General features: G+C 38.2%; 1 protein-coding gene across 1 annotated transcript in view; it reads left to right on the forward strand.

The window, feature by feature from the left end:
- The window catches only part of GRAMD1C (GRAM domain containing 1C), a 147,074-nt gene that overhangs the window by 100,593 nt on the left and 22,388 nt on the right, over positions 1–24,093 (forward strand). The window contains exons 10-11 of the mRNA XM_037835660.1: positions 9,005–9,142; positions 22,062–22,180. Coding sequence (XP_037691588.1) covers positions 9,005–9,142; positions 22,062–22,180 — 257 coding nt within the window. The remainder of the gene's footprint in view (positions 1–9,004; positions 9,143–22,061; positions 22,181–24,093) is intronic.

Genomic DNA, 24,093 nt, shown 5'->3' on the forward strand with positions numbered 1-24,093 from the left:
TAATGAATCTACTTTTTTATTTTCTTGACGTTATAAGACCATTGAACTTGATGTCAATGAACTAGAAAGATACAGGAAAATGTCAAAAGTAATAAACTGTCCCAGGAGACTTGGAAATGTGTGTGTGAGTATCTGTGTGTGTGTGTGCGTGTGGGTGTGGGTTTAGAAGGAGTCAGGTAGGTGGCAGATTACTTTAAACCAACATCATTTTAATTTAAAATGATAGTAGTTTGATCCAATATTGTGAGCAGGCAGAGTGAGAAAATTAGAGTAATTTTCCTTTTCTACCACCCCTAGCTTATAATCTCTGGGAGAAGACTGGACAGTCTTGATCCAGAAATTCCTTCTATATCCATGTTATCTATCTTTGAGAGAAATCAGCAAAACAGAGCATAATGAACTGTCTCACAGAGGGACCGGAAGTAACCACTAGTCCAGCCCTTTCAATGAGGAGATTAACTGAAACTCAGATAGGCAAAATTAGACTAGAATCTGCTTTAATCTGGCTTCCTCTTTAATATTCTTATTCTATACTAGGGAATTTAGAACACATCAAGACTGAAGAATGATCTATCCAGGGGTATTTCTATATTTCCAGATATGGCTTCTAGTTCCCAGCTGCTGAACAAAATGCTAAGCAATGAGTTTTAATCTCTTAAACCATATTACTAACTTAAGTTTTGATATGTGATAATTCACAGACTAAGCTACAGAGTGTCTTTGTTTATCTAAAGGGCCTTTGCTGATAGACTTTCCCAGCATATTACCGCTTGACCATTTTTGGGGAGGAGTTCAGAGCATCTGAGAAGAATGCTGGGGGTTTCCTGGCAAATGAAGACAGTTGAGAACATGTATCCATACCCACAAGACAATTATGGCTATGTTTGAGGATATGCTTTTTCCACTGCTGTCAGTATTTACTTCTTCCACCTGGCCTGCTTTACTATGTCATGGATAGTCTTGTGAAACATCTTCCACGGGAGATAGAACTGTGAGTGGAAGCTGACCAACCAAGGGTATGAGACATCATGAGCTTCTTGATGACAGAAGTTAAATGTAGTTTAGCATAGCTGGTGTTAAACTTGGGGTGACTGGGTTTCCTAACCAAAGTGACTTATGCCCAAGAATGGAAGCTAAGTCTGAAGCAAAGTTTAGACTGGGGAAGTGGTACAGAAGAATAGGAAAATTGAAATCCATGATCTATAGGTGACAGACCAAGATGAATTAGAGACAAAAAAGCCAAGAAAAGAAAAAAGGAATCAGAATATCAGAGGATATTTATTAATTTAAAAAGGTAAGGACAGATAGACCTCAGGGGAAAGCCAGAAAAAAAGCCATGAAATAGGCTAAGGACATCAGAGAAGCAGCCATGAGACTATACTGGGTAACCTCTGCAGTTACCTGAGTTGGATTTTTGAGTAACACTCTCAAATTGTACTTGGTTTTTCAGGCGTAAAGAATGCCTTCAATCTGAGTAAGAAGACAGCAGGTCACTAGTTTTTAGAAATGGATTTAATAACTGTCCTTAGTCATCAGTTAAACTCCAAATCAACTGCTTTTCTTGCATACCTACCTAGTGCAATTTTCATACACGCTCAAAAAACTGCCAGCAGGTGGTTTTGGTTTCATTCATGTTAGTATACCCCACTGGTATTTATCTGTCTGACTTTTCCCACCATGTCTACCGGCCACTTTGAAACTGATCTTTGAAGTAGTATTTCTTCATTATAGGAAATAGTAACCAGCAACTAGGCTGGACACTGTTCCTTTTCCCACTTAAAGTATCACCTGCTAACTTAACATGTTACAGCAATACTATTGACCCTTTTATTTGGATAGGAGGCTTTAAGGTATCATGAATTTTGTAAATGAATAATCCCAAATGGAAATAGCTTATTTCATATTTTACTTCTTTGAACAAAATTTACATGCAAAAGATATTGTGAATTTCTGGTGGTGAAACTACGAATTCTATAGTTATGGGCTATGCTTCATGATATCTAATAAGGAATTCAGATAAAATATGAGAATATTGTACTGTAATGTCTATATGATGTATAATTCTTTTTCCTTCTTAAATTTTATGAACAAGGAGCTTACTTTTAAAAATTGTAGTTTCCATAGCTTCTTGGAGAAAAGGCTGATTCTAGGGCTGGAGCTGTGGGGAGGGAAAAATACAGGATGAGCCTGGAGCATCTTATAGTTCCAGAAAGTAGGGAATTACTTTAATAAAAAATGAAGGCATGTCAAAATACAGGAAGCAATGCGGTAACTCTAATTTGAGCAACAAAATCAATAATGGTATTGGATCGTAGCCTAAAGAGTAAAATAACTATCTACAAGTCAGTACTGATATAAATAGATAATTTAATGAACACATAATTGAGGGAGAAAGCACAAATCTTCCTTACAGAATTCCAAATAGTACATGTAGATAATCCCTCTTTCTTATCTAAATAGTTTAATTCTGTATTAATTCATAATTTAATTCTTCTCCCCTTGAGTATGGGGCTGAACTTAGTGACTGATTTCCAACAATAGAGCATGGAAAGGGCAAAATAGTAACTTTTTGGTGAAGAAACCTGTCAGGCACCACCTTCACCAACTGATCAAGGTTAACATCATCATAAGTCATGTTGATATCATGTACACCCTGAGTTTGATGAGGAGGGCCCTTTACTTCTGTAGCGGAATCTCCAAATATCCATAACCCAGTCTAATCATGGGAAAATATCGGACAAACCTAATTTGAGGGACATTCTAAAAATATCTGACCAGTACCTTTAAAAGTGTCAAGGACATAAAAAACAAGGGAAGATTGAGAAACTGTCATGATTGGAGGAAACTAAGGACACGTGACTACTAAATACAATGTAGTATTTTGGATTGGAGTCTGTTTCAGAAGAAGGAAAAATATACTGAATGAAGTCTAGGTAAATTGATTGTAAATGCAAAATTATTCCAAAATAAAAAAAAAATTTAAATTATGGTCCCAAATTCAAAGTCCTTTAAATAAAAATAGATCTTTACTATTTTTAACATGTTTAACATATATAACAGGTTTAATTCATTCAAAAATATTTAACACTTATGGATGTACATTGGTGTTTAAAACCAACTTGGTTCTTATTCACATGGAAAAATAGTGCAGGAAAGAGACGATAAGTCAAAAAGCTAATAAAAATATATAGGTTCTGTGAAGGAAATGAACAGGATCAAAAGAATCATCAATAGTTGTTTATGTTCTTTGTAATTATTTGAATTATTTTTACAATGCACATGTATTACTTAGGTCAGACACAGCTGTTATAGGGAAGTTACCTCACAAAATGGGGGCGTTAACTCACAAAACCTAGCAGGTTGCCTAGTTTCAGTGATTAATTTCTGTACTGAAGGACACATTATTTGAAATCGCAGTGAATAGTCTTTGCCTTCATTTAATAATATTGTTGCCGGGAGAAGGTAAATCAATGTCTTCTTGGTGTCCTTAAGTTATATTTGTACCTGTAGCAGAATAGACATAAATCATTTAATGAGGGAGAGATAGAGGTAGTAGGGGATGAATCTGGGACTAAAGAACTTTTCTGTTTCTCAGACCAGTGCCCTTTTACTTTACCAGACTGCTTCCCTTGGATTAATATCAGCAGATGCTTTACATGGCTAATTCTTAGAGCTTGATTTCTGAAATATGGGGAACTATCATCACAGTTTTCATTTGGTGTTACTGGGGCATAATCCTTGAAATAATAATATATAATCCTGGTCCTGAAATCTTTAAAATTTCAGATTGGTTTTTTTTTTTTTTTTTTTAATGCTATTTCATTTACTTTCCCAGGCTCCTATTCCTAGCATCTTTTTTCTTTTCTTTTCTTTTCCTTTTCCTTTTTCTTTTTCTTCTCTTCTTTTTTCAATTCTTCTAAGTCAAACTCTTTCTGGCAGTATAAAATAGATGTGACATTTGTGTGCTATGGAATTACAGTGATCTCACATTTCAGATCTGTCACTTACTAGCCATAAAGGCAATTTTCTTCTCTTTGTTCCTCAGTTTCCTCATTTATACAATAGAAATGATGATGATATGTCTCGTAGGATTGCTATGAGGATAAGATGCATGGCTACTTGTAAAGTGCTTAGCACAATACCTGACAGGTAGTAAATACTAAGTATGGGATATTTTATATAATGTTTCCAGGGAATATGAGAAGGGGTGAGCAGATACTGCTTCTTCATTTGTTACCAGTGGTTTTCGATATCATTATTAAGTTCCCAGAAAAGGGTAATATTCCATTAGGCATTATTTAGCTTTGAAGAATATTTTTCAGAAGAAGAATTTCTTTTATTTCCATAAAGTCTGCTGTTTTTTAATTTGCTCTTTCAAAAAATTCTTCCTTATGCTCTTGTAGAGTCTTCTTGATTTCCTTTATTTCTTTAGCCATCTCGTTGAAGTTGTTTTGGAGATTTATTTGTACTTCTTTAATTAATTGCTCCAAATTTTGTGTCTCTTGCAGCTTTTTAATTTGTTTGTTTGGCTTGTCCGTATCTTCTAGATCCTTCAAGTGCTTTGTAATTTTCTGTTGGGTTCAGAGCATTTGCTTGTCTTGAAAGGGTTATTTTGGAAAGTGCAGAATTATTTGAGCATTTATATATAATTTGGTTTGCTGGAGTGCAGTTTCCCAATTCTAGGAGCAGGTAGTGCTCTTGAGGCACAGCTTGCTAGAGTGCAGTTTCCCTAACCTACCAGCAGGTGGCACTCTCAAGTGGGTCTTCTGTGAACTTTTCCTGTGTGATGTGTGGAATCCAAACTGGGTGGGGAACCAGTCAGTGCACCGGATCTCCACGTGCACTGGGAAATGCCTATCCTGGGGCTGCAATGCAGGCCCTGAGCAGGTAGGCATGGAGTCTGATCAAGGGCACCCCACAGATGGCATGTGGGTCCTGGGTTCCGGATCTCTGCCACCCTTGCACCCGTGAGTCTTGGGGGTGTGGGAGGGGCTTCTGATCACTGGTATGGCTCCTCTCCCTACCCCGCTTCTTGCAGTTGCACCCCTCTTCCCCTCCCCTGACTTCTTTTGTGGGGGAGCAAACGCTGCCCGCTGGGTTCCCTCACAGGAGTTTTCCGCTGTGTGACTTTGGAGGATCACCCCCCAGCAGACTGTCAAGGTAGATGCACTGGAGTGGAGAGCCGCTGCTCACTCCCTTGCCTGTTGGCAGTGGTTTTGCTGCTGCTGGCCTGGGGGGCGGGTGGTTTGGACCGGGAACACACTCACGGTGTCCCTACAGATGCTGTCTCTCCTCTGTTTTTGTTGGGTGACCCTTCCACGTTTTGTGGGGACCCTCTATGTCTGGTCACACACCAGAACTGTGGTCCCTGGTGTCTTCCGGCCCCTTTCTAGTTACTTTCACTGAGGAGAAGCCTGTTCCACCTCATCTACTCTACATCTTCCCGCAGAACTAGAAGAAGAAATTCTTAGTTCTTTTAATATCTGGTTTTGAGACTAGGTTGTGAATACAGTGAGTCTTGTCTTGGGGGAGTCAGCATTAAGTCAAATTGAAATATTATTCAGGCTAGAAAGCTAGTGAGTGCAGCAGACATTATAGCCATTGATAACTTAATATTTATTGAATGTATGAGCATTCAGAAATAAGACCTGTTAATTCCTGTGGTAAATATGTATCATCCTATGTATCTCAGTATTGCCCTTGTCACGTTTGAAATATTCTTTTGAGTGATATATTATGGGAGTTAGGTGTTGTCCTAGTTTGCTAATGCTGCAGAATGCAAAACACCAGAGATGGATAGGCTTTTATAAAATGGGGGTTTATTTAGCTACACAGTCACAGTCTTAAGGCCACAAAATGTCCAGTAACACATCAGCAATCGGGTACCTTCACCGGAGGATGGCCAATGGCCTCCGGAAAACCTCTGTTAGCTAGGAAGGCAGCTGGCATCTGCTCCAAAGCTCCAGCCTCAAAACGGCTTTCTCCCAGGACGTTCCTTTCTAGCAAGCTTGCTTCTCTTCAAAACATCACTCCCAGCTGCACTGAGTTTCATCTCTGAGTTAGCATGTTTATATGGCTTCACTGATCAAGGCCCACCCTGAATGGGTGGGGCCACGCCTCCATGGGAGTATCCCACCAGAGTCACCACCCACAGCTGGGTGGGGCACAATTCAAGCAAATCTAATCAGCACCAAAAGTCTGTCCCACAAGACTACATCAAAGATAATGGCGTTTGGGGTACAAAATGCATTCAAACCGGCACATTCCACCCCCTGGACCCCAAAATGACATTATCTTTCCAAATACAAAATACATTCATTTCATCACAGTATCACAAAAACTTGAATCATTTCAGTAACAAAAGTTAAGTACAAAATCCCATCAAAATCAAATATAGGTGTGGTCAGTCCTAAGGCATACTTTTCCTTTAGCTTTGGATCTGTGGACTTAGAACAAGTTATATGCTTCCAATATACAAAGGAGGGACATTCACAGGATAAACATTCCCATTGCCATAAGGCGAAACAGTAAGGAAAACAGGGTTAACAGGACCAAAACAGTTCTTAAAACCTGCAGGACAAACTCCATTAGCTTTCAAAGTCTGAGAGTCATTTACAGAACGACGTTGCGTCCTTGGGGCTTGAGAGAGCGGGAGCCTAACCCTTCCTAAGGGCCTTTTCGGCAGCCCTTTCCTCTCCAAATGCTTAGGTGAGTGCTCCAACATACCCACACATTGGGGAGACCACCTTCTCGGCCCCACCCTCCTCAAACATCGGGGCAGCTCCCGGATTCCCTTCCATCTAAGGGGGAACACGCTCAACCCCTTAAGAACAGTGTGGTGGCAGCCAGGCTCTCCCCAATTCCCTGGGAATGTGCTCCACCCTCTTTGGGACCTCGGGTGGCAAAACTCTTCCAGAGCATCGAGGCAGAATGCCCGCCCTTGACCTCCAGGGCAAAACTCACCCTTTCCATGCATGTGGGCTGCTCCGCTCTCCCAGCCCGAGACCTCCTGACTCCAGACCTCAACCTCCATGGCTCTGTCTTTGAAGAGATTTTTCCTTTAATTTTTTCCTTGTCTGTCTCCTCCAGTCCATACCGGCAATGGCTCTGTCTGTAAAGATCTCGCAAAAATTCTGTTGGCTTTGCATGAAGCACGCAGGGGTCAAAGCCATCAGACAATAGGACTTTCCACAAATCCTTTCTGCTTAACTCCTTTTCCAATCTTGGCTTGTACTGAAATGGCGGCTGGGTTCCATGTTTGGTTCCATCCTCACGTTGGGCTGTAGCTTCTGGGATTCCACCCCCTGGAAGCCTGTAATTTTCCAAGCCATCAACTCTGGTTTCTTTGAACCCAAGAGTTCAGTTCTAAGTTTATCTCTCTCTGCTCGCATTTTACTATAAGCTGCAAGGAGAAGCCAGGATACGTCCTCCACACATAATCTGGAGATCTCCTCAGCTAAGTATTCCAGGTTGTTGCTTCCAGATTCTTCCTTCCATCTGACACCAGGACTCAATTTTGCCAAATTCTGTGCCACTTTAAAACAAGGATCACCTTTCTTCCAGTTTACAACAACATATTCATCATTTCTGTTCAAGGCCTCATCAAAAGTATCTTTAGAGTCCATATTTCCACAAACAGTCTCTTTAAAGCAGTTTTGGCCTTTTCTGTCAAGCTCCTCACAACTCTTCCAGAAACTCCCCCTTATCCATTTAAAAAGCCATTCCAACATGTTTGGTATTTGCAAACTCAGCAGCAAAAGCACCCCACTCTCGGTACCAAAATCTGTCCTAGTTTGCTAATGCTGCAGAATGCAAAACACCAGAGATGGATAGGCTTTTATAAAATGGGGGTTTATTTAGCTACACAGTCACAGTCTTAAGGCCACAAAACGTCCAGTAACACATCAGCAATCGGGTACCTTCACCGGAGGATGGCCAATGGCCTCCGGAAAACCTCTGTTAGCTAGGAAGGCAGCTGGCATCTGCTCCAAAGCTCCAGCCTCAAAACGGCTTTCTCCCAGGACGTTCCTCTCTAGCAAGCTTGCTTCTCTTCAAAACATCACTCCCAGCTGCACTGAGTTTCATCTCTGAGTCAGCATGTTTATATGGCTTCACTGATCAAGGCCCACCCTGAATGGGTGGGGCCACGCCTCCATGGGAGTATCCCACCAGAGTCACCACCCACAGCTGGGTGGGGCACATTCCAAGCAAATCTAATCAGCACCAAAAGTCTGTCCCACAAGACTACATCAAAGATAATGGCATTTGGGGGACACAATACATTCAAACCGGCACATTCCACCCCCTGGACCCCAACATGACATTATCTTTGATGTAGTCTTGTGGGACAGACTTTTGGTGCTGATTAGATTTGCTTGGAATGTGCCCCACCCAGCTGTGGGTGGTGACTCTGGTGGGATACTCCCATGGAGGCGTGGCCCCACCCATTCAGGGTGGGCCTTGATCAGTGAAGCCATATAAACATGCTGACTCAAAGAGACCGGACGGAGTGCAGCTGTGAGTGATGTTTTGAAGACGAGCAAGCTTGCTAGAGAGGAGCGTCCTGGGAGAAAGCCATTTTGAAACCAGAACTTTGGAGCAGATGCCAGCCACGTGCCTTCCCAGCTAACAGAGGTTTTCCGGATGCCATTTGCCATCCTCCAGTGAAGGTACCTGATTACTGATGTGTTACCTTGGACACTTTATGGCCTTCAGACTGTAACTGTATAGCCAAATAAACCCCCTTTTTATAAAAGCCAGTCCATCTCTGCTGTTTTGCATTCTGCAGCATTAGCAAACTCAAACAGGTGTCATTCAAGCTAAATATTTCTACATCTTTTGGATTATGACAATAGAAATATTGGTCATGTATAGTTTAATTAACTGTATGGTTTTATGAAGTTATATATGGTACATAGGTATATAATTCCAATTTGGAGTTTTAATAGTGTGCTGGAATGAAAAAAAAATTACCTTTCCTTGGTTTCTTCCATTTGTTCCCCAGAAAATATACCTGAGAAAGATCTTCATGGACGACTTTATATCAACCGGGTTTTTCATATCAGTGCTGAGAGAATGTTTGAATTGCTCTTCACCAGTTCACGTTTTATGCAGAGATTTGCCAATTCTAGAAATATAATAGGTTGGTTCTTTTGTTCTTACTTAATGAAAAATTTGGGTTAATTTTATTATTCTTAGAAGGTTGAACATATATAAACTGATTTATGTTATTGGGGGAAAAAAACAAAAAAAATTAGACATGCTTTGGTTTTGTTTTGGTGATCTCTAAACTGGTATTTTTTTTTAATTCAGTTTTATTGAGATATATTCACATACCATACAGTCATCCATAGTGTATAATCAGTTCACAGTACCATCATATAGTTGTACATTCATCACTTCAATCTATTTTTGAACATTTTCCTTACAGTAGAAAGATTAAAAATAGGAATAAAAAATAAAAGTAAAAAAGAATACCCAAATCGTCACCCCCCATTCCACCCTATTTTTCATTTAGTTTTTGTCCCCATTTTTCTACTCATCCATCCATACGCTGGATAAAGAGAGTGTGATCCACAAGGTTTTCACAATCACCCTGTCACCCTATGTAAGCTACATGTTAAACAATTGTTACAGTTTGATAGTTTCAGGTATTTCCTTCTAGCTAGTCCAATACACTAAAACCTAAAAAGGGATATTTATATAGTGCATAAGAATGCCCACCAGAGTGACCTCTCGACTCCTTTTGAATTTCTGTCTGAAACTTTTATTTTCTTTTATTACGCATCCCCCTTTTGATCAAGAAGATGTTCTCAAACCCATGATGCTGGGTCCAGGCTCATCCCGGAGAGTCATATCCTGCATTGCCAGGGAGACTTACACCCCTGGGAGTCAGGTCCCATGCAGCGGGGAGGGCAGCGAGTTCACCTGCTGAGTTGGCTTAACTAGAGAGAGAGGGCACATCTGAGCAACAAAAAGGTACTCAGGGGGAGACTCTTAGGCACAGTTGTAAGCAAGTTTAGCCTCTCCTTTGCAGTAACAAGCTTCATAAGGGCAAGTCCCATGAGAGAGGGCTGGGCATACCAAACTGTCAGTCCTAAATGTTTGTGGGAACATCAGCAACAACCCGCTTGGGGAAGTCCACCATTTCCACATTTTCCCCCAGCTCCTCAGGGGGACCCTGCATATATATTTTTATTCTCTGCCCAAATTACTTTGGGATGTATTACTGTTTCACGCTAACCTGTACAAACCTACCAGATCTCACTTCCTATTCAAAGTTCCATGTAATTATGGCATTTCAATAAACTGACCATACAAGTTAAATTATTTAGTGTACTACAGAAAATATAGATCCTGCACCAAATAAACATCTCTTCTCTTGGTCTCATATGGAAGTTGAAGTCTAGACTGGTATTTAAATGTTTTTGTTAAATTAACATGTAAATATTATAATTATTTAATTAGTTCCTGTATACAGAATTAAACTACGGACTCTTTGAAAAGTACATTTATTTATTAATGTACCATTCAATAAGGTTGAACCCATTCAGAAGGGTTCCATCTTGGAACAGCTACATCCTGATGAACATAACTTGGTACAAGAACTTTGCAAAAATGATTTGGTGGTATCTACAAAACATGAACACATGCATTCTCTATGAGTCAACAATTGCATTCCTAGTTTTATATATATATATATACACATACATATATATATATATACAAATGTGTGCTATGTGTATACATATATATATAAATGTGTGCATATGTATGCTGAATGACTTGTATTGAAGTGTTCATAGCAACATGAATTATACCACCCCCAAATTCAAAATAGTTCCAATGCCCATCCATAACAGAATGGATTAAAAAGTTGTGTATATTCACACAAAAGAATACTACATAGCAAGGAAAAAGAACGAACTACTGTGAATTAATATAAATAAATGTCACACACATCATGTTGACCAAAAGAAGCCAAATACAAAAGAATACATCCTATAAGATTCCTTTGTATAAAGTTCAGAAACAGGCAAAAGTAATCTATGGAGATAAAGTCAGCACAGTGCTTACTGTAGTGCAGGGTGGGATTGGTAAAGATTGGGAGCAAGCTTCTGGCATGCTGGTAAAGTGCTATTATTTGATCTGAGCATTGTCACACAGGTGTGTTTACTTTATGAAAATCCATGGAACTACACACTTGAGATTACATAGTCTAAGATATACCTCAATGAAAAATACCAAAACAAAGCTCCATTTAAGAAATTAACTGTACTCATTAGAAAGATTTCATTGATTATATGTTTAAAGTTTCTGGAGGCGGGGAAAGATGGTGGACTGGTGAGCTGTATGTTTTAGTTACTCCTCCAGGAAAGTAGGTAGAAAGCCAGGAACTGCGTGGACTGGACATCACAGAGCAATCTGACTTTGGGCATACTTCATACAACACTCATGAAAACGTGGAACTGCTGAGATCAGCGAAATCTGTAAGTTTTTGCGGCCAGGGGACCCGTGTCCCTCCCTGCCAGGCTCAGTCCCGTGGGAGGAGGGGCTGTCAGCTCCGGGAAGGAGAAGGGAGAACTGCAGTGGCAGCCCTTATCGGAAACTCATTCTGCTGATCCAAACTCCAACCATAGATAGACTGAGACCAGACACCGGAGAATCTGAGAGCAGCCAGCCCAGCAGAGAGGAGAGAGGCATAGAAAAAAAACAACACGAAAAACTCCAAAATAAAAGCGGAGGATTTTTGGAGTTCTGGTGAACATAGAAAGGGGAAGGGCAGAGCTCAGGCCCTGAGGCGCATATGCAAATCCCGAAGAAAAGCTGATCTCTCTGCCCTGTGGACCTTTCCTTAATGGCCCTGGTTGCTTTGTCTCTTAGCATTTCAATAACCCATTAGATCTCTGAGGAGGGCCCTTTTTTTTTTTAATCCTTTTTTCTTTTTCTTAAACAATTACTCCAAGAAGCCCGATACAGAAAGCTTCAAAGACTTGCAATTTGGGCAGGTCAAGTGAAGAGCAGAACTAAGAGAGCTCTGAGACAAAACACAATAATCCAGTGGCTGAGAAAATTCACTAAACACCACAACTTCCCAAGAAAAGGGGGGTGTCCACTCACAGCCATCATCCTGGTGGACAGGAAACACTCCTGCCCATCGCCAGCCCCATAGCCCAGAGCTGCCCCAGACAACCCAGTGTGACGGAAGTGCTTCAAATAACAGGCACACACCACAAAACTAGGCGTGGACATTAGCCTTCCCTGCAACCTCAGCTGATTGTCCCAGAGTTGGGAAGGTGGAGCAGTGTGAATTAACAAAGCCCCATTCAGCCATCATTTCAGCAGACTGGGAGCCTCCCTACACAGCCCGGCAGCCCAGAACTGCCCTGGGGGGACGGCACTCACCTGTGACATAGCACAGTCATCCCTCAACAGAGGACCCGGGGTGCACAGCCTGGAAGAGGGGCCCACTTGCAAGTCTCAGGAGCCATACGCCAATACCAAGGACTTGTGGGTCAGTGGCAGAGACAAACTGTGGCAGGACTGAACTGAAGGATTAGACTATTGCAGCAGCTTTAAAACTCTAGGATCACCAGGGAGATTTGATTGTTAGGGCCACCCCCCCTCCCTGACTGCCCAGAAACACGCCCCATATACAGGGCAGGCAACACCAACTACACACGCAAGCTTGGTACACCAATTGGACCCCACAAGACTCACTCCCCCACTCACCAAAAAGACTAAGCAGGGGAGATCTGGCTTGTGGAGAACAGGTGGCTCGTGGACGCCACCTGCTGGTTAGTTAGAGAAAGTGTACTCCACGAAGCTGTAGATCTGATAAAGTAGAGATGAGGACTTCAATTGGTCTACAAATCCTAAAAGAACCCTATCAAGTTCAGCAAATGCCACGAGGCCAAAACAACAGAAAATTATAAAGCACATGAAAAAACCAGACGATATGGATAACCCAAGCCCAAGCACCCAAATCAAAAGATCAGAAGAGACACAGCACCTAGAGCAGCTACTCAAAGAACTAAAGAGGAACAATGAGACCATAGTACGGGATACAAAGGAAATCAAGAAGACCCTAGAAGAGCATAAAGAAGACATTGCAAGACTAAATAAAAAAATGGATGATCTAATGGAAATTAAAGAAACTGTTGACCAAATTAAAAAGATTCTGGACACTCATAGTACAAGACTAGAGGAAGTTGAACAACGAATCAGTGACCTCGAAGATGACAATGGAAAATGAAAGCATAAAAGAAAGAATGGGGAAAAAAATTGAAAAAATCGAAATGGACCTCAGGGATATGATAGATCATATGAAACGTCCGAATATAAGACTCATTGGTGTCCCAGAAGGGGAAGAAAAGGGTAAAGGTCTAGGAAGAGTATTCAAAGAAATTGTTGGGGAAAACTTCCCAAATCTTCTAAACAACATAAATACACAAATCATAAATGCTCAGCGAACTCCAAATAGAATAAATCCAAATAAACCCACTCCGAGACATATACTGATCACACTGTCAAACACAGAAGACAAGGAGCAAGTTCTGAAAGCAGCAAGAGAAAAACAATTCACGACATACAAAGGAAACAGCATAAGACTAAGTAGTGACTACTCAGCAGCCACCATGGAGGCGAGAAGGCAGTGGCACGATATATTTAAAATTCTGAGTGAGAAAAATTTCCAGCCAAGAATACTTTATCCAGCAAAGCTCTCCTTCAAATTTGAGGGAGAGCTTAAATTTTTCACAGACAAACAAATGCTGAGAGTATTTGCTAACAAGAGACCTGCCCTACTGGAGATACTAAAGGGAGCCCTACAGACAGAGAAACAAAGAAAGGACAGAGAGACTTGGAGAAAGGTTCAGTACTAAAGAGATTCGGTATGGGTACAATAAAGGATATTAATAGACAGAGGGGAAAAATATGACAAACATAAGCCAAAGGATAAGATGGCTGATTCAAGAAATGCCTTCACGGTTATAACGTTGAATGTAAATGGATTAAACTCCCCAATTAAAAGATATAGATTCGCAGAATGGATCAAAAAAAATGAACCATCAATATGTTGCATACAAGAGACTCATCTTAGACACAGGGACACAAAGAAACTGAAAGTGAAAGGATGGAAAAAAATATTTCATGCAAGCTACAGCCAAAAGAAAGCAGATGTAGCAATATTAATCTCAGATAAAATAGACTTCAAATGCAGGGATGTTTTGAGAGACAAAGAAGGCCACTACATACTAATAAAAGGGGCAATTCAACAAGAAGAAATAACAATCGTAAATGTCTATGCACCCAATCAAGGTGCCACAAAATACATGAGAGAAACACTGGCAAAACTAAAGGAAGCAATTGATGTTTCCACAATAATTGTGGGAGACTTCAACACATCACTCTCTCCTATAGATAGATCAACCAGACAGAAGACCAATAAGGAAATTGAAAACCTAAACAATCTGATAAATGAATTAGATTTAACAGACATATACAGGACATTACATCCCAAATCACCAGGATACACATACTTTTCTAGTGCTCACGGAACTTTCTCCAGAATAGATCATATGCTGGGACATAAAAGAAGCCTCAATAAATTTAAAAAGATTGAAATTATTCAAAGCACATTCTCTGACCACAATGGAATACAATTAGAACTCAATAACCATCAGAGACTTAGAAAATTCACAAATACCTGGAGGTTAAACAACACACTCCTAAACAATCAGTGAGTTAAAGAAGAAATAGCAAGAGAAATTGCTAAATATATAGAGACGAATGAAAATGAGAACACAACATACCAAAACCTATGGGATGCAGCAAAAGCAGTGCTGAGGGGGAAATTTATAGCACTAAATGCATATATTAAAAAGGAAGAAAGAGGCAAAATCAAAGAACTAATGGATCAACTGAAGAAGCTAGAAAATGAACAGCAAACCAATCCTAAACCAAGTAGAAGAAAAGAAATAACAAGGATTAAAGCAGAAATAAATGACATAGAGAACAAAATAACAATAGAGAGGATAAATATCACCAAAAGTTGGTTCTTTGAGAAGATCAACAAGATTGACAAGCCCCTAGCTAGACTGACAAAATCAAAAAGAGAGAAGACCCATATAAACAAAATAATGAATGAAAAAGGTGACATAACTGCAGATCCTGAAGAAATTAAAAAAATTATAAGAGGATATTATGAACAACTGTATGGCAACAAACTGGATAATGCAGAAGAAATGGACAATTTCCTGGAAACATATGAACAACCTAGACTGACCAGAGAAGAAATAGAAGACCTCAACCAACCCATCACAAGCAAAGAGATCCAATCAGTCATCAAAAATCTTCCCACAAATAAATGCCCAGGGCCAGATGGCTTCACAGGGGAATTCTACCAAACTTTCCAGAAAGAACTGACACCAATCTTACTCAAACTCTTTCAAAACATTGAAGAAAATGGAACACTACCTAACTCATTTTATGAAGCTAACATCAATCTAATACCAAAACCAGGCAAAGATGCTACAAAAAAGGAAAACTACTGGCCAATCTCCCTAATGAATATAGATGCAAAAATCCTCAACAAAATACTTGCAAATCGAATCCAAAGACACATTAAAAAAATCATACACCATGACCAAGTGGGGTTCATTCCAGGCATGCAAGGATGGTTCAACATAAGAAAATCAATCAATGTATTACAACACATTAACAAGTCAAAAGGGAAAAATCAATCGATCATCTCAATAGATGCTGAAAAGCATTTGACAAAATCCAACATCCCTTTTTGATAAAAACACTTCAAAAGGTAGGAATTGAAGGAAACTTCCTCAATATGATAAAGAGGATATATGAAAAACCCACAGCCAGCAGAGTACTCAACGGTGAGAGACTGAAAGCCTCCCTCTAAGATCAGGAACAAGACAAGGATGCCCGCTGTCACCACTGTTATTCAACATTGTGCTGGAAGTGCTAGCCAGGGCAATCTGGCAAGACAAAGAAATAAAAGGCATCCAAATTGGAAAAGAAGAAGTAAAACTGTCATTGTTTGCAGATGATATGATCTTATATCTAGAAAACCATGAGAAATCGATGATACAGCTACTAGAGCTAATAAACAAATTTAGCAAAGTAGCGGGATAAAAGATTAATGCACATAAGTCAGTAATGTTTCTATATGCTAGAAATGAGCAAACTGAAGAGACACTCAAGAAAAAGATACCATTTTCAATAGCAACTAAAAAAATCAAGTACCTAGGAATAAACTTAACCAAAGATGTAAAAGACCTATACAAAGAAAACTACATAACTCTACTAAAAGAAATAGAAGGGGACCTTAAAAGATGGAAAAATATTCCATGTTCATGGATAGGAAGACTAAATGTCATTAAGATGTCAATTCTACCCAAACTCATCTACAGATTCAATGCAATCCCAATCAAAATTCCAACAACCTACTTTGCAGACTTGGAAAAGCTAGTTATCAAATTTATTTGGAAAGGGAAGATGCCTCGAATTGCTAAAGACACTCTAAAAAGAAAAACGAAGTGGGAGGACTTACACTCCCTGACTTTGAAGCTTATTATAAAGCCACAGTTGCCAAAACAGCATGGTACTGGCACAAAGATAGACATATAGATCAATGGAATCGAATTGAGAATTCAGAGATAGACCCTCAGATCTATGGCCAACTGATCTTTGATAAGGCCCCCAAAGTCACTGAACTGAGTCATAATGGTCTTTTCAACAAATGGGGCTGGGAGAGTTGGATATCCATATCCAAAAGAATGAAAGAGGACCCCTACCTCACTCCCTACACAAAAATTAACTCAAAATGGACCAAAGATCTCAATATAAAAGAAAGTACCATAAAACTCCTAGAAGATAATGTAGGAAAACATCTTCAAGACCTTGTATTAGGCGGCCACTTCCTAGACTTTACACCCAAAGCACAAGGAACAAAAGAGAAAATAGATAATTGGGAACTCCTCAAGCTTAGAAGTTTCTGCACCTCAAAGGAATTTCTCAAAAAGGTAAAGAGGCAGCCAACTCAATGGGAAAAAAGTTTTGGAAACCATGTATCTGATAAAAGACTGATATTTTACATATATAAAGAAATCCTACAACTCAATGACAATAGTACAGACAGCCCAATTATAAAATGGGCAAAAGATATGAAAAGACAGTTCTCTGAAGAGGAAATACAAATGGCCAAGAAACACATGAAAAAATGTTCAGCTTCACTAGCTATTAGAGAGATGCAAATTAAGACCACAATGAGATACCATCTAACACCGGTTAGAATGGCTGCCATTAAACAAACAGGAAACTACAAATGCTGGAGGGGATGTGGAGAAATTCGAACTCTTATTCATTGTTGGTGGGACTGTATAATGGTTCAGCCACTCTGGAAGTCAGTCTGGCAGTTCCTTAGAAAACTAAATATACAGTTACCATTCGATCCAGCGATTGCAGTTCTCGGTATATACCCGGAAGATCGGAAAGCAGTGACACGAACAGATATCTGCACGCCAATGTTTATAGCAGCATTATTCACAATTGCCAAGAGATGGAAACAACCCAAATGTCCTTCAACAGATGCGTGGATAAATAAAATGTGGTATATACACACAATGGAATACTACGCGGCAGTAAGAAGGAACGATCTCGTGAAACATATGACAACATGGATGAACCTTGAAGACATAATGCTGAGTGAAATAAGCCAGGCACAAAAAGAGGAATATTATATGCTACCACTAATGTGAACTTTGAAAAATGTAAAACAAATGGTTTATAATGTAGAATGTAGGGGAACTAGCAATAGAGAGCAATTAAGGAAGGAAGAACAATAATCCAAGAAGAACAGATAAGCTATTTAACATTCTGGGGATGCCCAGGAATGACTATGGTCTGTTAATTTCTGATGGATATAGTAGGAACAAGTTCACAGAAATGTTGCTATATTAGGTAACTTTCTTGGGGTAAAGTAGGAACATGTTGGAAGTTAAGCAGTTATCTTAGGTTAGTTGTCTTTTTCTTACTCCCTTGTTATGGTCTCTTTGAAATGTTCTTTTATTGTATGTTTGTTTTCTTTTTAACTTTTTTTTTCATACAGTTGATTTAAAAAAGAAGGGAAAGTTAAAAACAAAAAAAGAAAAACAAGGAAAAAAAAAGATGTAGTGCCCCCTTGAGGAGCCTGTGGAGAATGCAGGGGTATTGGCCTACCCCACCTCGATGGTTGCTAACATGACCGCAGATATAGGGGACTGGTGGTTTGATGGTTTGATCCCTGTACCATAGGTTTTACCCTTGGGAAGACGGTTGCTGCAAAGGAGAGGCTAGGCTTCCCTATGGTTGTGCCTAAGAGCCTCCTCCCAAATGCCTCTTTGTTGCTCAGATGTGGCCCTCTCTCTCTGGCTAAGCCAACTTGAAAGGTGAAATCACTGCCCTCCCCCCTACGTGGGATCAGACACCCAGGGGAGTGAATCTCCCTGGCAACGCGGAATATGACTCCCGGGGAGGAATGTAGACCTGGCATCGTGGGACGGAGAACATCTTCTTGACCAAAAGGGGGATGTGAAAAGAAATGAAATAAGCTTCAGTGGCAGAGAGATTCCAAAAGGAGCCGAGAGGTCACTCTGGTGGGCACTCTTACGCACACTTTAGACAACCCTTTTTAGGTTCTAAAGAATTGGGGTAGCTGGTGGTGGATACCTGAAACTATCAAACTAGAACCCAGAACCCATGAATCTCGAAGACAGTTGTATAAAAATGTAGCTTATGAGGGGTGACAATGGGATTGGGAAAGCTATAAGGAGCACACTCCACTTTGTCTAGTTTATGGATGGATGAGTAGAAAAATAGGGGAAGGAAACAAACAGACAAAGGTACCCAGTGTTCTTTTTTACTTCAATTGCTCTTTTTCACTCTAATTATTATTCTTGTTATTTTTGTGTGTGTGCTAATGAAGGTGTCAGGAATTGATTTAGGTGATGAATGTACAACTATGTAATGGTACTGTAAACTATCAAAAGTACGATTTGTTTTGTATGACTGCGTGGTATGTGAATATATCTGAATAAAATGAAGATAAAAAAAAAAACTTTAGTTAATACACTCATCTAATTTGGAAACTTAATAAAGAACTGCACAATGAGTTTAAATGAAAAAAAAAATAATAATAAAGTTTCTGTTTTTTCTAAATGTCTCAAATAAACTTAAGTTAATCTGAAACTGAATTTATCTTAAATATTTCAAGAGAATTTATAAACCTTGGAGCACATGGTTTAGCTTACTATGTAAAATTAGGAAAAAAACCAATGTCAACAGACATTCACGTAAGGTGAGTTGATATTTCAAAGAGAAAGCTATTCTATACCAAATTTAAATATAGTTCATTATTGAGCTGTTTTATTAACCATTAGATGTTATTCCTTTATTATAATTTGTATATAAATGTAATTATATGTTTGTAAATGTTATCATTGATAAGGATTCTAGGTACAAAAACCAATTTTTTATTTGTAGTAGAGTTGCAAAGAATTTTCTAATTGATAGCTATTAATTGAATTTTTTGATTAAATTAAGAGTTTCATAGTTTTAAAAAGCCATTTATCTTTTTCTGCCCTTCCAGTTTTAAAGATGTGGAAGATCTGAGAGATATGTATCTTCCTTTTCACTAAATAGCTTATATTTAACTTTATGTATCTGTTCTGAATATATTTTATATTTTCTCAATATTCATTTCTATTTGGAGAACTCAATGTTTCAGAAGAGTTGGATACATTATTTTCCTTAATTTCCTAAGATGATAGCTCTTGATGTCTCACTGCCACATCTCCATGGCTGAAAAGGCCCGTAAGGAGCTACCATCTTATTCCATGCTGGTACTGAATGAAGTTTCCTTTTTTTCTTTAAATTCACAATTGCATTTGCTGTCTGATATATCTGCCTTCAATATGTATGACTATATCTGCTTTTAAGGTTGCAAATGGCTTCTGGCTAATTCCAAATCTACATAGTTGTAGGCATCTTGCTGTTTAGACCTAGAATTAGTCAGAAACTTTGCCCAAAGAGAAAGCATCTGCTTGTGACAGCACACCATACTGGTATCCTCTAAACTTGTTACCAGATAATCAAACTTGAATTTCTTGAGAATAAGTTTCAAAGGCTTCTTTAAAAAGATATTTTGAGGAATTTAATAAAAATTTTTCTTTATAATCAATGGATTATTTATGGATTTAATCCAATGTTAGCATTAAAATGAATATAATCTTTTTAAAATTAGAGATTCTTTAGGGATTTTTAAATTAGGCATTCTTTTAAATCTTTATTAACAATTGTAAGGCACTACTTTTAATACTAAAAACTCAGTTTAAAGTCTTTTTACCCAACTTTCTAATTTTGAAAAAATGTAAAACCTTCAGAAAAGTTGAAAGAAAAATATAATGAAACCCCTATAATGCTTCACCTAGATTCAAAAATTTTAAAGATTTGTTACATCATGGGATCCTCAAAGTATTTGTTCTGCAGTTCCTGCTTTTTATAACTTCTGATCAATATATTAAAAATAGCCCATGTGTCCTTTTATATACTGTTACCATTTTTTTTACAGTTTCTTCCCAGGTTTTTAATACTCTGAAGACCTTTACTTCAATATTGGAGGATTGACTATTCCAGGATGTTGTTAACTCAGCTAATGATCTGGCATATGATACTCAGTAGGCACTGTTGGTAACACTGGTGAAATTACAAGCGGAATATACTTGAGAAAACAGTTTTATCTTTGTTGATAATTGTTTTGTTGAATAGTGTGCAATTTTAACAACAGAATTTAATAACTTTAAATTCTGTTTCTGATTAACAATGGATTATTTGTATTATTTTCCTGATACAGCCTTATATATCACCAAAGTAATCTTCTGAAAAGTATTTTAGAATTAATTATCTATCTTCTTTCAGGTACACCTAAATAAATAATTTTTACTACAAATCCTGGGTAATAGATTCCATGGTTTGTGATGTTGATGTTTTTAATTTAGTTGCAAGATTTTGCCAGATACTTAAAAGGCAGCTTCAGCATCCCTCATTAAATCCCTAGGCCTTGTTGTATAAAATAATTTGGGTAAAATTGACTGTATCATAAAGCTTTGCTTCATCCCTGTGTTGATGGGTAATGGATTAAAGGCCCTTATATTTTAGGATGTTGATCAATACCAGCCAGACATACTGAGTAATTGCTTAAGTCCATCTGTGCTAACAGCATTAGGTGATTTAGTCAGGTCTTTGCAAAGACATCGTGATGCTCTTACTATCCTTTGCTATAAATGGCTTGTATAAAATGATTGTGACTGTATAGTGCTGTATTCTAAAGCTGTATTTCTGTTCAAAGTGTGTTTTTACTCACTCTGTTGTTCCTTAGCAAATAAAATAATTTTGACCAGGATCTTTCCATAAATATAAAGCAGAAAAATGACCCTCTAGCTTCTTAATAAAAAAAGATTATACAGTCATTATATTCCATCTGCCTACCTTGATTAAAGATTTTGTCAGACAAGCCATTAACATTGCATTTTGAATATGACATATGATTTTTTCACAAGTTGGGATCAAGGTCACATTGTTCTATAATGACAAATAAGCTGTCTTTGAAGGTTTTAACTTCAAAGATGGGAATGTTGAAGTGTTGTTCTGTCTCTTTGATAAGGCAGGTGCTAACTACTTCTCTTCATAGGTAATGGAGACTGTGAAAAGAAGCCTCCAGATGAACCAACTTTTAATTTTATCTTTTAAAGTGTAAAGTAAGAGTGTATTAATAGAAAACAATTTAGAAGTAAGTACATCAGTGATGGGGCATATGTCACATAAGAAGGGTGCCTAACATTTAATCTGACTTTAATGTTATAACACATAGTTATAAGGAGGTTAGCACTAGCCAAAAATTTAAATTTAAATTAAAATAATTCTAAAACTCCCTCTTTGCTTTCAGTTTAAAGTCATACCCTTCAAGTTTCTAGAACTAATTTGTTTTTTGTGTTTGCTGTGATTAGATGTAGTATCTACTCCCTGGAATGTAGAAGCTGGAGGTGATCAGCTGAGAACCATGACTTACACTGTTATCCTTAATAATCCACTTACTGGAAAATGCACTGCTGCCACGGAAAAGCAGGTATGTCTACTCTGTCAATATTGCAAAAGAATCATGCTTACAGGAAGAGAGAAGATAATGACCCATCATAATTACAAGCATAGCCACTGAACAGTTTGTGGAACAGTTTAACTCCATAAATTGTAAACTTGATCTGGAACCTGTTTTTTTTTTTTAATTTTATCTTTATTGCACAGTTGTTTCCACTTTAAGACAAAATCACCTGAGCACAGTGGCAGACTAAACACTGCACAATAAAGAGCTCCAGGCTGTAATACTTGACCTCATTCATAGTAATAAAGTAAGAAAGAAAAAGAGGAAAGGTGGGGGGAAGGAAGGTGTGATGGTTAGGTTCATGTGTCAACTTGGCCGGGTGATGGTGTCCAGGTGTCTGATCAAGCAAGCACTGGCCTAACCATTACTGCAAGGACATTTGTGGCTGCTTAATAAACCAGAAGACTGGTTTATTGAATCATCAGTCAATTGACTGTACCTGTGACTGATTATATCAACAAAGGGTGTGTCTTCCACAACAAAAGAATTTAGTCAGCTGGATTTAATCCAGTCAGTTGAGCACTTTTAAGGGAGAAAAAGAGAAAACCTTCACTTCAGCTAGCCAGCTCTCCTCAGGAGTTTTTCAGACACCTTCATCAGAGCTGCCAGTTTGCTGCTGCTCTTTGGAATTTGGACTAGTGCATCCCCACAGTTGCATGAGATACTTTTATAAAATTTCATATTTACAGATATCTGTTAGTTCTCTTTCCCTAGAAAACCCTAACTAATACAGGAGGGAAAGAAAAAAAAAAGAAAAGAATGAAAGACACACAGATTGAGAAATCACATATTCTGATGCCTTTTCTCACCAGACTGGCAAAAATTTAAGTGTTTGACAACCTTTTCTGTGGGGCAATAGGCACTGTCATCCAGTGCTGGTACAGAATGCAAAAACTCTGTAAACTCTTTGGAGAAGAATTTAACAATGTCTAGCAAATCTATATATGAATTTACCCCTTGACCAAGAAAAACCACTCCTAGGAATCTAGATCAAAGATATGCTGGTAATATATGAAATGATGTATGTACAAGTCTATTCGTGTAGCACCACTTGGTTAGCAAAAATCTAGAAACAACCCAAATGACTATCAGTAGGGAACTAGTTGAAACAATTATGGTACATCCATACAATGGAATATTAGGCAGCAATCAAAAGAAATGAGGTTGATTTCTCTATATTCCTATTGCTATGTAGCAGTCTCCAGGATATATTATTAAATGAGAAAAGCAAAATAAAGAACAGTGTGACAATGTGTTTAGCATGCTACCTTTTCTTTAAGAAGAGAGTTATGTGTACACACACACAGTGGAATGATAAAACAAAATAATAAAAACACTTATCTATATGGGGACAGAAGTGACAAGGCTGGAAGCTAGAACACCACTATGAATATACCGTGTTCTGTAATTTTGACTTCGAAATGATATCTACACATAAATATAAAATAAGATTAAATTCAAATTTTTTAAAAGGACCAGTCACAAAAACTGAAAGCAAAGCAAAACAAATAAACCTAACTGGATATAAAGTTATTGGCTTCACGACACAGAGGAAAGCCATATTAAGTGGCTTTTAAAAAATAGTAATTTGACTGTATACATCCCTAGAGGGATATATTGTAAATAAAAAAAAAAAAAAAACCACTTGCAAAGAAATCAGAAACTGTTTTAAGAAATCATACCACTAATAATAATATTGAATTGCTACTTTTAATCTTTCTTGTTTTCTCTCATTATAGGTGTATGATTAAGCAAATAATTACATTAATGCCATTTTTGAGTCATATTTTATTTTATGTACATCTTTAGAATCTATTTAGGTAGACTTTGGTTTTACAAACTGTTTTTCAAATTTCACTTTCTTTTTTTTTTCCTGAAAA

Source organism: Choloepus didactylus, chromosome 1 (assembly GCF_015220235.1).
Source record: "Choloepus didactylus isolate mChoDid1 chromosome 1, mChoDid1.pri, whole genome shotgun sequence".
Lineage (NCBI taxonomy): Eukaryota > Metazoa > Chordata > Mammalia > Pilosa > Megalonychidae > Choloepus > Choloepus didactylus.